The following is a 15,019-nucleotide window of genomic DNA, read 5'->3' on the forward strand; positions in this document are numbered from 1 at the left end:
AGCTCGGCACTGCAGAAGGGCCTCAATGCAAACGAGGGACTCTAAGTACGGTTGTGTGCATGAAAGCCTGGTCCCATTCTCAAACAAAGTCTGACACTTTTTTCTTTTCTTTTTTTGAACCGGGAGTTTAAAAGCACACCTTTTCTCGTTGAGAAGACAGATAGCAGATCCTCAAGAGTTCCCCAATAAAAGCGGCGATTCAGAGGAAAGTCTTATCTTTAAAGCCGAAAGTGAATTACCGTTCGCAACCCGTTTTATTGGCGATGGTGACGTATTTCAGAGTGAAAATGATATTCAGTGAAACAAAAAGTTTCTTTGGAATAACATGATGAAACAATAGGACCAGGAATGAGCATTTAGAAAGTAAACACTTACATGAAATTATCACTTTATATATAATAGGCCTATTATATATTAGTTGTGCAGTGTTAATCAGAATAAAACAGAGGTTTGTGTTGCGCAGTAAGGGAAGACGTTCAACAGCTAAACTCTAATTAGCTCCACCTCATTAGACATGATGAGTAACGCCTTAGAATACACGAACCTAATGAAGCAGACATAATCAGAGCGCTTAAATAAACATGGAGAAGTTTTATCTGAGGACAGAACCAGCAGCTGTTTTGAATCTCTTTGTACACACAATGTTACGCTCCTCCCTGTGGGACTTTCTCACTAGAGCTTCTGAAGATATTCACATTAAAATTTGATAGGGGTAGGGCTCCAATCTAGCTTTATATTAATAATACTTGAATAAACACTTCTCAAGACTCCCGTCCTGGTGCAAAGACACAGTTAAAGTGATCAGTGACAGAATGCAGCCATTTTATCTGCAAGTTGAAGGTGCTTACGTCCTCTTGCTATACACCCATCACATAAAGAATTAACAAGTAGCCTGCAGAAACGTCTTGTTTAAGAGAAAGGACCCCCCGAGCCCAGGGCGTTTAACCCCTGAGGACCTGCTGTAATTGGGTTTCCTTTATGAACAGAGCGTGCGTGAAGCATCTGAGCCAATCCGATGGATAATACATGGTGCCAGTCTTCTAAGAGGTAAGAGCTGAATATGAAAGAAAATGTGACTCTCTACAGCTTTCTTTTTCAGAGCAAGATAAAAAGAGAGTGATTCTTATTCAGAAAGCATCTCTGCAGCAGGATATTTGATGGAGAAGATAATTCTGTGTCTTTGTGCTTCAGTCGATTACTCTCATTAAAAGAACAGAATAACAATGAAAACAATGCTCTTATCAAATAATTTCTCTTTTTTTACCAGGAGTACACTATCCCCTGAACTAATGGATTGCTTTGTATTTACAAAACTGGCAGGAAGTCGCCATATGTGGTCATATGTGCCAACATCAAGCTGGCGTAGATAAAAAAAAAAGAAGAAGCAGCAGCTTACTGACAAAGACGAAGAGTTTAATAATGCAGTTCCTTTAGTGGAAGGATAGGAGGTTTCAAAAGGGATGGAGAACAGACTTTTCTTTGCCTATCATGTTTGTTTGTGCAATATTTATCCTCTTTGCGCCTTTGTCATAACATTATATTTCCCTTCAGAGGAAGAAAGAAAACATGAGGGAGGAACCATGAGGGATTACAGACGACTGAGCACACAAAACAACCATAAAGCGCATAATCTGTCTTTCTCACATATACACATATACCACAACATCAAAAAAAAAAAAAAAAAAAAAAAGCCTTCAACATAAATACATATGGTGGTGTCCAAAAGTCAGAGCCCTCAATAAAAAATGTGGGTTTCAAAATCTAACTTGTTATGAAAATGAGAATAAGTTTTAGGATTTTTACAAATGTAAAAAAAAAGAAAAAAACTTTATGACATAAAATTAATTAATAATTAAATATTTAGGATTTCTCTAAAAAAAAAATTCTTCTCTAAATTTTTTTTTTCTCTGTAAAGAAGTTTTTTTCTGTATTTTCTTTTGGTAATTTCTCTCTGTAGTTTGAACGAATGAACAAGCGGGCGAACGAACAAATGCATGAACAAATGAAAAAACGAACAAGCAAATAAATAAATAAATGTGGTTTGTTATTTCTGTTTCTGTTATTTCTGTCTCTGTTTCCTGTATTTTTGAATCATTTTAAATTTTATTTTTTGTTCTCTGATTTTTTCTTGTCTCTCTGTAAACATTTTTTGTTTTTGTCTTTGTACTTTTTGTTAATGTAATTCACAAACAATAAATAAATAACACTTTACAATAAGGTCCCATATGTTAACATTAATTACATAGTTAACATGAACTAACAATGAAAAATACTTCTAAAGTATTTATTAATATTTAATGTTAATTTCAACATTTACTAATACATTATAAAATCAAAAGTTGTATCTGTAAATATTATTGAATTGACCTGAGCTAATATGAACTAACAATGAACAGTTGTCTTTTCATTAACTAACATTAATGAATAAATACTGTAACAAAAGTATTGCTCACTGGTACACTGTAAAAAATGACCGTGATTTTAACAGTAAAAGACTGTAAAAATGCTACGGTGAAAAACTGTCAATTGGTTTACAGAAAGTTTCGATGAATAACTGTAATAGATCTAACGGTACATTTAATGTAATTTTACGGTAAAATACCGTTAAATTCACAGTTTTTGGAAGTGAAAAATAACGATTGTAAAATTTACAGTGAAAAAACGTAAATTGACATTCCCACAATTCCCTGCGTGACACTTCACATTTGATATATTTTTGTTTTATTATAATATAATATTCTCATTTTTTTCTAATCAGTTATGTACATTAGGGTTTTATGTTACACCTAGTGTTGTTAAATTAATGTTTATTGCATTTTTAAAATTTCATGCATGTTACCATGATGGTGTTTAGTGTGTGTGTGAATGACACTGTGTGCACCTTCTATATATTAGTATTGTCCTCCTCAGCTTGTGGAAAAGCTGCTTGTGATGAGCTTTGATTCATTATGTGAATCTTATCAGCACTGTGTTTGGTGACTGTCAGTGTATTATAAAGGTACAAAACAGATATTAGTACTTCATTAGGTTGGTAAATTAACATTATATCAGTTAATGAAATACGTTATATTACCGTAAATTTAACAGATTTTTATTACGTTGCTACTGTATTTTTTATGGTAAAGTTCTGGCAACCACAGCTGCCAGTTTTTTACCGTAAATTTTACTGGGATTTTTTTTACAGTGTAGTTAATATCAGTTCTATCAACTCTCGGAAGATTGTTAGCATGGTAATGGATATGACAATGTTAATGTATTTGGTCTTGGCGGAATAGATCTGCTACGCTGCTGCTGCTGAAGATTATAGCTGTTGTTGTAGATTATTGCTGCTGCTGCAGAGTAAGTACAGGAACTTGCTACTGCCAATACATACACCGATACACTGCTGAGAGTAAGACATACTGCTGCTGCACAAATAGCATCAATAACCATAGCAGATCTATACAGGTGGAGCTGGGGAAGGTGGAGGGTTTTAGAGGAACTCTGAAGCACTCATTGGCTGCAGATATGACATGGACCAATCAGCTTGTGCCAGTAGTTAACGCTGTAATTATCATCAGCTTGCGTTAAAGGTCCCGTTCTTCGTGATCCCATGTTTCAAACTTTAGTTAGTGTGTAATGTTGTTGTTAGAGTATAAATAAAATCTGTAAAATTTTAAAGCTCAAAGTTCAATGCCAAGCGAGATATTTTATTTAACAGAAGTCGCCTACATCGAACGGCCAGTTTGGACTACATCCCTCTACTTCCTTCTTTAATGACGTCACTAAAACAGTTTTTTGACTAACCTCCACCCACAGGAATACACAAAAAAAGGGGGCGTGGTCTTGTTGCGCTCCCACGGAGAAGAGCAAGAGTTGCGTTTGTAGAGTGTGTTTGTTGCCATGTCGTCGAAACGCTGTTATTTTCATCCCGCAGTCCAATCACCTTTGTTTGGCCTTCCCAGGGACGCTGTACTTAGAGATCAATGGTGACAATTTATGTTTAACTCGGTTCCCGAAAATTATAATCCACATGTAAAACTATGTGCAGCACATTTTGCTTTCTCAATCTCAATCAGTTTAATGCCGGATTCGCACAAAGAATATTCTTGACAGATGGAGCAGAAGCTGCTGTCGAATCACAACACAGGAACCGCTGGCACAATCAGAACTCGTTACGTATTTCTGAAGACTTCATAGAACAAGGAAGTCATCAGCCCGTTTTTATGACAGTGGAAACAGCGGTATACAGATAAGTAAATTATGTGAAAAATACTGTGTTTTTTTACACGCGAAACATGAACACATGTTATATTGCACACTATAAACACAATCAAAGCTTCAAAAAACCACGAAAAACGGGACCTTTACGACCCATCAGCCTGCGCCATCTAGAGTTTCATGAGAGAACTATATTTATATTTAATGCATTAACCACCGTTGACTAATGGGACCTTATTGTAAAGTGTTATTAACTAACAACTAAATAAATAAATAAAGCTAAAAAATGGGAAGAACTAGGTTTTGCGGTGTTTATTAAGCCATTTTCCTATGTAGGTATTTTCAGTTTTTACAAACCTTGTGGGGACATTTGGTTTAATGTAGGCAAAATCTGACCCACGTAACATAGCTGTGAGTTTGTCTGTGTGTCAGCCAGTTCTCCCTCCAAGAACGGTGAGTCAGGCGTTCAGCACACACAGTGTCTCGCAAACCACACCTCACTCTATCTTCTCTCTATCTCTCCACCAGCTGTCTCCTTTAGTCCCCATGCCTCCTCATTTCCTCTCTCCTCACTCCTCTTTTTCTCTTTCCCTTCATCATCCCTCTGTCACTCACACATAGGAGCGAGTGGGTGTTGGACCGGTTTGTAAAAAAACCACCGGCAGATGCCCTGCTGGGTAACATTGAGCAAAAGGTTCTGAGGTCTCTGCTTCTCTATCTCACTCACTCACTCACTCACTCACTCACTCACTCACTCACTCACTCACTCACTCACTCACTCACTCACTCACTCACTCACACACACACACACACACACACACACACACACACACACACAGATCTCCAGAGCCATAAAAAAGCTTCATGTCTGTCTCTTTTCTGCTGTTCCAGAGTTCAGTGGCTCACTTGTAATCGTACCTGCCAAAAGAAGCCTGCACTGCAAAAAAAGTCATCAGTATTTTTGGCTTGTTACCCAATTGGGTAATAAAATAATTTAGGACATATTGTCTGAAAAAAAAAATGATATAGGTATTTCTTTTAATGAAAGAAAAGACAAAATATTGATTTTTTTTTTTTTTTTTTTTTGCAGTGTGCTTCCTTTCTGAATTTACAATTCTGCACCAAGAACTTGTCCTCACCATGACATGACAACTTCTCAGCATCAAGTAATTTTTCTGTCAACACTAAAAGCAAAATACCACATGAAGCTACAAAATCACAGCCCTTCAGAACGTATTTAATGTTTAATATACAGCTGTGAGGTTTGGATGGGGCTAGTCAGTGTAGTGTGACAAAATACAAACAAAGCAACTATCAAGACGTCTTGTCGTGCATCACGTGTTGTGGTTGATTCGGACACAAACTGAAATTACATGGAAGAGATGTGATCTATATCTTGACGCTTTCATGTCACATTTGGTTAAAGCACAATGTCGAAGGAAACAAGTTACATCTATCTTCACAGTTAGAATTGTTAAAATTCAATGAAACAAAGCTGACCACTGAATCTTGCTGATTGACAATACAAGGAAGGAAGAGTACAACAAGACGATATTATATTTGTCATAACTATAACAAATAATAATAATAATAATTAAAACATTATATGTATATATATTAAATTACAACAAAAAAATAATATTTATAATTTACAGCCTATTAACAATTCATTTAAAATCATTATAATGGAATTTCACTAGCACTGGTATCAACTACTGAAAATATATTAATATTTAACTTAATATAATTCAAATTTTTATAACCATCATTGTTAAAATGTTATGTAATTATGTATTTACACTAACATTTAACTTACATTAAATTATATAACAATATATTTATACATTTAAATATATTAACATCAACTGAAATATTTATATATTAATATATAATATTTTAATATATAATATTTTAATAATATATATACATATATATATATATATATATATATATATATATATATATATATATATATTATTAATATCTAACTTTTTTGTTAAAATTGTTGTCGAGAATAAGTAACATTTAGACTACTGAAAATATTATTTTTATAATAATGTAGTATTTTAATTATAATGAAATACAATTTTATTTGTTATTTTCTGCATTATAATACAGAACTATATAGTAATATTATGCAATCAGAAAAATATAGTGAATAAGTATAGCAAGTATTTCAGATTATTTTAGTGCAAGCATCGCTTTAGATTTTCCTTAAACATTATTCATCAAATTCATAGCAAACATGCATATCTACAGTGTCATGAAATATTGCACAGTCCACAGAGAGACATCTCTGGTTATGTTCACATTCATGGAAATCATCTCACCCGCCTGGAAAATATCAAAAATAAATCACCTCTCCTCCATGCTTTCTGCAGCTCCTACAGCTCAATATTTCTACCAACTCTGTCCATCACTGTAATATGAAAACTCTTGAGGGGCAACATCACAGTATGTGAATATGATGTACACTTTTCTCCACTCTGCTCTGGCTCCCGTTGAAAGGTTACGGGAAATGCCCTTCCATTGACCTAATTGCGTCTTACCTGTCTCGCATCTCTTTCCAGTGAAGCCTTGCTGGCAGACGCAGGTATCTGGATTGACACAAGAACCTCCGTTGAGACACTGGCCCTCGCAGAGCGCTGCACACCAAACACAAGACACAGGGGTCAACACACATTTCAGAAGGGCTACAACATACCAATAAAAAAATGATCTGTGCAAACCAGAAGCTGAGCTAATGCATGTGTACAGTGCTGATTTCCAGTGTTGGGGAAAGTTACTTTTAAAAGTAATGTGTTACAATCAGGGCTTGACTTACTGTTCATTTGAATAATAACTCAAAAACATGTTTTTAATGATTGAGAAATACTTTGAAAAAATTAACATTATATTATCATGCACTGTAAAAAAATGACCGTGATTTTAACAGTAAAAGACTGTAAAAATGCTGCGGTGAAAAACTGTCAATTGGTTTACAGAAAGTTTCCGTACTATATACGGTGAATAACTGTAATAGATCTAACGATACATTTAATGTAATTTTATGGTAAAATACCGTTAAATTCACAGGTTTTGGAAGTGAAAAATAACAATTCATTGTAAAATTTACAGTGAAAAAACGTAAATTGACATTCCCACAATTCCCTGCGTGACACTTCACATTTGATATATTTTTGTTTTATTATAATATAATATTCTCATTTTTTTCTAATCAGTTATGTACATTAGGGTTTTATGTTACACCTAGTGTTGTTAAATTAATGTTTATTGCATTTTTAAAATTTCATGCATGTTACCATGATGGTGTTTAGTGTGTGTGTGAATGACACTGTGTGCACCTTCTATATATTAGTATTATCCTTCTCAGCTTGTGGAAAACTGCTTGTGATGAACTTTGATTCATCATGTGACTCTCATCACCACTGTGTTTGGTGACTGTGTATTATAAAGGTACAAAACAGATATTAGTACTTCATTAGGTTGGTAAATTAACATTATATCAGTTAATGAAATTCATTATTTTACCGTAAATTTAACAGATTTTTTTTTTACGTTGCTACTGTATTTTTTACGGTAAAGTTCTGGCAACCACAGCTGCCGGTTTTTTACCGTAAATTTTACTGGGATTTTTTTTACAGTGTGAGCTTATAAATGTATTCATGTTAATATTTATATAAACAATCATATTTGTTATTGAAAATCATGAATTTTTACTGTAATACAGAGACTAATGTGGAGATGTTTGCGCATACCTCTGCAGACGGTCCCATTACCGATGTACCCCGGTTTACAGGAACAACTGTGTCCACCAACCATATTGAAGCAAAGAGCGTTTTCGTCACAAGTATTCAGTCCACGCACACACTCATCATGCTCTGAAAACACAAGGAGAGTGTGCGTCAGTGTGTTTCTGCACACTTTCCTCTAACTTTTTGCACGTTCTGCATCTTCCTTGCTGCCGTTTCTCTCGGAGGGAATACAATTCCATTTCACTCAAAGATGAAAAACAGGCAGAAGGAGAGAGAGAAAGAGAATAAAACACTGAAAGGGGAAGGAGTCAGATGTGTATGAGCACAGTGCTTAGGGAATAACTGACACTTTTGTGCAAAAATAATATGCCACAGTCTTTGCTGAAGGTTGTCTGCACATTTGAGATGCTGTCAAAGAGTTTTTGCACTTGGACTCGCATGCTCTCGCATGACGTATTGAAGAACGCGGAAGCGCAGAGGATAGAGCAAAACAAAATACCGGTCATGAGTTAGAAGTTAGAAATGTTGGAGGATTTCAATATAAGAGAAGAGGAGCTTGACAAATAGTTGCCCAGCCCTATTTGTTTGAAGCGCGAGAGAGGCGGTTACACAGAGGTTACTCTTTTGGCATTAATCCGATATGTACGGTCGTCTACCGGAAGCTACATTTATAGTTTATAACGTTTTAAATATGGATATTTTTCTTCCAAAAACCCATCGCTCCGCTTCAGAAGGCCTTTATGAACCCCCTGGAGCCGTACGGATTACTTTTATGATGGATGGATGCACTTTTTAGGGCTTCAAAATCTCACACCCCCTTCCCCTTCCCCTTCTCGCTTGGAAGAGCCAGGATATATTTTAATATAACTCCGATTGTGTTTGTCGGAAAGAAGAGACACCTATATACACCTAGGACAGCTTGAGGGTGAGTAAATCATGGGATAATTTTCATTTTTAGGTGAACTATCCCTTTAAAGCATGATGGATTGTGATTGGCTGTCAATGTTTTTATCGTTCATCAGCTGGAAAAAGGCTCAGATTTAGTTTGCACTGTTCCATCCTTCTATCCTCATTACATTTTAAAGGGTTTACTACAATATGTGCTGAAAATGGCAATCAAATGGTTGAAGTCTGACTGCAATGAACAATGAGCTACTCTGACATGACAACATTACTAGACTAAAACACTGTGATTTATAATAAAGACAGCGAAGCAGTCCATTTATGGTTTAACAGAACAGGGGTCAACAGTAAAGTAATATATACATATATATTTTTTTTTAATCTTTCTTGAATCTTGAATTGAACTTGATCATGAAACATTCAACAATCATCTCACAATGTTACAGTCTTACAATGACCGCCAGATGACCCGTACTAAAAGAAAGTCTTCACTCAGCCTGCCTGAAATGCCAATGAAAGGTCCTCTGCTTCAGCTCTGTTATAAATATTTCTGTTTGGGGAAAAATGTTCCCAAAGCAGCCAAAAGTTAAGGAGAACCAGAGAGACTCTCAGAGAGAATTGTGAAGTTACTGTATAAAAACAGTGGAGAAGCTTCAGTGAACCTTATAAAAATAACACTGCATTTTTTTAAATCTATTTTTCATACTTTACATTATAGTTGTGATGCCTAAGTTCAACTGTAGCTTTTAAAATTATCGATTTAGCACTTTTTTACCCTCATTGTAAGACTCAAAAGAAAAAAAGTATGATATTTAAGCCAATTTACAATATGGTCCAGTATCAGCTCCATTGGCTTCCCTGACGCCAGCTCTGTTTACCTCAATCAGTAATATTATACAGTCATGCCAGCGTTTGACTGAGATGAATCCCTCACAGTGGACATGTTTGTGTGGTCTGATTTCTCATCTGCGTTGACTCATCTGCCCATGAAAGCTAAAATGACACCGATTATCCTTCTAATTACTCATTAACAAAGCTCTTCTCTCCTTCTCTCACACATTTACTTTCTACCTTCCAGATGGGCAGATCTGTCAGCTACCATCTATATATCTATATCTATATCTATATCTACATATATGTACACTACCGTTCAAAAGTTTGGGATCGGTAAGATTTTTAATGTCTTTAAAAGAAGTTTTGTCTGCTCACCAAGGCTTCATTTATTTAATTAAAAATACAGTAAAATCAGTAATATTGTGAAATATTATTACAATTTAAAATAACTGTTTTCTATTTGAAAATATTTGAAAATGTAATTTATTCTTGTGTTGGCAAAGCTGAATTTTCAGCATCATTACTCCAGTCTTCAGTGTCACATGATCCTTCAGAAATCATTTTAATATGATGATTTGCTGCACAAGAAACATTTATTGTGTACAATATTTTTTTTCATAATTCTTTGATGAATAGAAAGTTCAAAAGAACAGCATTTATTTGAAATATAATCTTTTGTTACATTTTAAATGTCTTTACTGTCACTTTTGATCAATTTAATGCATCCTTGCTGAAAAAAAAGATTAATTTCTTTAAATTCTTTTCAAAAAAATAAAAATAAAAATTCTTACTGACCCCAAACTTTTGAACGGTAGTGTATAATGTTACAAAAGCTTTGTATTTCAGATAAATGCTGTTCTTTTGAACTTTCTATTCATCAAGGAATCCTGAAAAAAAGGTACACAACTGTTTTTAACATTGATAATAATAATAAATGTTTCTTGAGCAGCAAATCATCATATTAGAATGACTTCTGAAGGATCATGTGACACTGAAGACTGGAGAAATGATGCTGAAAATTCAGCTATTCCAACACAGAAATATATTACATTTTATACTATATTCCAATAGAAAACAGTTATTTTAAATTGTAATAATATTTCACAATATTACTGTTTTTACTGTATTTTTAATTAAATAAATGCAATCTGGTGAGCAGACAAAACTTCTTTTAAAAATATTAAAAATCTTACCGATCCCAAACTTTTGAACGGTAGTGTATATATATATATATAGAGAGAGAGAGAGAAAGAGAGAGAGAGATCTTAGCGTTTCCTTCTCTTCTGTTTAATCTCCCAAAATCCCAGTGTTTACACCTGTCTGGTGTCTTTTTCTTCACCACGTGTCACTTTTCATCTCCTCAAATTCCCTCCAGTGAAGTGAAACTGCCTAATCATCTTTAGTCATAAATCTTTCAACACAGATCTTAAATCACACTCATTAAAATGTCATTAAATCATCTCATTAAAATATACTTTGTCTGATGAATGATGCTGATTGGCTGGGTGTTTTTATGCTGCGGTTCCTTGTCTATGAACATCTCAGGATGCATTTCCAGCTGAATTGAGGATCGTTCACCAAAATAATGCAAATCACATATTCAGTCTGAATGCTCTGCTTCTTTTCACACCGAACAGAGAAACATATTCGTTCTATGCCTCTTATCAAGCATGCAAAAAAATCACTTTTGGAAGAGATGATTCTTTGTGTTTGTACAATGAAAGTGATAGTACATCCAAAAATTAAAATCATTTACTCATCCTCACATCTTTGGAAACCTGTATGACTTGTTTATTCTGTGGAAAACAAAAGGAGATGTTTAGCAGAACATCCAAGCTGCTCTTTTCTACAATGTAAAAGAATGCCTTTCAGGCCTTTCAGTATAATATCTCACACAAACATTTCATATGGCTTTAGAAGACTTTGAATATAGTGAATGAATCAAAAGGACCACCTTTATGATGCTTTTATGATGATTTTTGAAGCCTCTGGTCACCATCCACTCTCATTGTATGTGACAGAACAGTGTGAACATTCTTCAAAACATCTCCTTTTGTGTTCCACAAAGCAAAGTCACACAGATTTGGAATGACATGAGGGTGAGTAAATGACAATCATTTTAATTTCAGGGTGAACAATCCCTTGAAAAATAGAAACTAAACGAAGGTGAAACCTCTCTGATCTTTGAAGAAACATTTACATGGACATCTCTTTCCAGAACAGCACATAAATGAGCTGATTGGAGTCTAAAGTCCTTTTAAGCTTAACATCTGCTGACTGCTCAAGAGGAACTAATGAAGACAGAAAGAAAGGAGAAAGAGGAACACCATAACAGGCTTATTCTTTTTTGAAACAATAAACGCTAACTAATGACTGGTACTGTTCATGTAACTGAAAAAAAAAACCTCTTATCACGTCTACAAGTTTGTTCATTGCCGAGTAAAAGATGTAATTAGTAAATATCACTGAGCTGATCATGAAGGCAAGACAGAGCTTTAATGAACAGATATGGAAACAGTGGAGCACAATTAAAATAATTACAGTAATTCCAATAACTTCTGATGTTTTAAATTAAAATAAGATCTTCTGATTAAAAGTGTTCTCGTTTTATATCAGGTAACGTCTATTACAGCATCCAAATTAAATGAATTTCAGTTTCAACTGTCGTGACTGCAGCCTGCAGATTATCTCATAATAATCCCACAGGCAAAATATGCAATATATTTCTCTGTGTGACTGCACACATGAATAATTGAAAATAATAATGTTTTGCCATCAGAACGCCAGCCTCACAGAGACTCTAAGTAATTACAGAAGCAGATACACAGCTTTGAACCAATCAAGAACAGACGCAAGGCTTTCAACCAATCATCAATGGGCAAGAGATCCAGAGGGAAGAAGGAGAGATTAAACATAGAGTTAAACTGATAACTGCTGCAAGTAATAATTTTATTAAATTGATATAAAAGCAGCAGGGTGTGCATTTAAATTAAAAGACATCTCTCACCTGTAAGTTTTGAGAAGACACAAACTCAAAATCTGATTCTGAATCAATTCTCAAATAGAGTTTTAGCCTTTGAAAGGTCATTGTGAACACCATTTAATTTGTGCTCTATAGGCAAACTTAACATTATCGAATAATTGACTCGACACCTCCACATTGTTGGGGCTCTATGCTGTTCAAATGATGTACAGCAAGTTTCCTCATCAACCGCTGAGTATGCGGGTTTGCTCAAAGAAAACAATAAAAAGCAAGCAACGTTGACACTTGTTCCACAGTGCACTTTCATACATTAATCCAGCCCTTTCCATTAAAAACAACATGCACACAGTAAAATCCAACACAGTTAAATCAACTCTGCTCAGATAACATTTGGTCCCTCTCTGAATAGTAGTAAAATAACACTGAAGCAGAGTTAAAGTTAATGAGATAATTAAGCTATTAATTCAGGGATGATTGAACATTAATGATGAACACCTGCTGTTAACAAGCAGAATAACTGAAGAAAAGAGAAACACAAGAACTACAAGTGACTTCAGCCAAAGCCATTTAATTGAAATCAACTGAAGGTAAAAGACATTAAATCTCTATAAATCTCTAGATATGATTTACTTATTACTAACCATATTGACTTTATTTCTGTCACATGTCTAAATAATTTCTTATTGAAAATTAACATAGGTTTAGATGTTGGTGTTTTATTGGTCAATAAATTATGCCACCATCGTGGTGGTCAGGGTTTGTTTTAGTTGGGCTCTTGACCTTTTTATGTTTTTAAAATAATTTGTGTTTGAGCAATTGCAATAGTGTGAAGTCACTTGTAGTTCTTGTGTTTCTCTTTTCTTCAGTTATTCTGCTTGTTAACAGCAGGTGTTCATCATTAATGTTCAATCATCCCTGAATTAATAGCTTAATTATTTCATTAACTTTAACTATGCTTCAGTGTTATTTTAACACTATTCAGAGAGGGACCAAATGTTATCTGAGCAGAGTTGATTTAACTCTGTGGATTTTACTGTGCAGAATTAAAATGAACAGAGGTCAGAGAACTTGATTGCTTGGTTGGTGTAATGCATACTACTTATAAATTATAACAATAAATAATAACAATGCAGCTGGCCTTGACTACTCATGGATTTCTGAGATGATCAGCAGAAAAAAAATCTAGAATAGTTTACAAAATAAAAGCTGAATTGTTGTGCACCTTATATTCCAGGTGCGTGGTTCAATGCTTTTTTGCGTATTTATTGAGATAGAAACCTTCCTGGACTTGTTGTAATTAATTCAGTTTTAAAGTAGGTCACAGAAGGACTAAGGCTCATTTATCGTGTAGCTGTTCCCTTGCGCCGTGTTTCGCTTCCTTATCCTGTGCTCCTGAAGAGATTTAATTGCTTTTTAAGTTAAAGATCAGGTGCACGTACCATCTGTACTTTCCATCAGTGAAAACTTTCGCATATGCTGCCTTTCTTGAACTTTTTTTGTTTCATTCTTGTTCTTCCTCTATTGCACGCAATATTAAAATAATGTTAAACAATGCTTGATATGATGCATAAAACAAACCTCATTAGTACAATAAAAAACAATTAATAACTAACTAAATAATATTATTTATATACAAACAATACAATTTTGTTGGGTCTGTATGTTGCCTGGAAATGTAATATATTTAACATTTTATTTATTTAAATATTAGTCTTTTTTAACTCACATTAAAATATAAAAATGTTAAAAATAGCAACAAATAATGCTTTTAAAATTACACTAAACATTTATATAACAAAACTGGCTCTTAGGTTTTTCCATATTGTAACCCTAAAAGATAGTGAACATTATATAATAGATAATATTATATAATAGATAGATAGATAGATAGATAGATAGATAGATAGATAGATAGATAGATAGATAGATAGATAGATAGATAGATAGATAGATAGATAGATATTGGGATCAACTGATACAGGTTTGAATCCAGCCTTCATTGTGTCCCATTCCCATTCTCCACAATAATTCCTAATAAATCCCTGGCAAAAAAACACATTATAATGATCTCTGTACTCACCTGTGCAGGAGTAATCATCAATACGGACGTAACCGGTGTGACAGACACACATAAAGGAGCCAGGTGTGTTCATACACATTGTGTTCTCCCTGCAGTAGTGTTTCCCCTCTGCACACTCATCAATATCTGCAACCATAGCAGAACACAAGACACTCTGTACTATGACCTGAACACAACACAGTTTTCAAAACATTTGGGAAGAAGCTCTGCCAAAAACCACCATTCACACCGCAGCTGTGATCAATTAACAGCATTTGTCGAGGG

General features: G+C 34.4%; 1 protein-coding gene across 1 annotated transcript in view; it reads right to left on the bottom strand.

The window, feature by feature from the left end:
• Window positions 1-15,019, bottom strand: part of nell2b (neural EGFL like 2b) — a 62,504-nt gene that overhangs the window by 17,002 nt on the left and 30,483 nt on the right. Inside the window, exons 13-15 of the mRNA XM_048156370.1 lie at window positions 14,756-14,881; window positions 7,959-8,081; window positions 6,750-6,845 (exon numbers count right to left, since the gene is read on the bottom strand). Of these exons, the coding sequence (XP_048012327.1) occupies window positions 6,750-6,845; window positions 7,959-8,081; window positions 14,756-14,881 (345 nt within the window). The remainder of the gene's footprint in view (window positions 1-6,749; window positions 6,846-7,958; window positions 8,082-14,755; window positions 14,882-15,019) is intronic.

Source organism: Megalobrama amblycephala, linkage group LG14 (assembly GCF_018812025.1).
Source record: "Megalobrama amblycephala isolate DHTTF-2021 linkage group LG14, ASM1881202v1, whole genome shotgun sequence".
NCBI lineage: Eukaryota > Metazoa > Chordata > Actinopteri > Cypriniformes > Xenocyprididae > Megalobrama > Megalobrama amblycephala.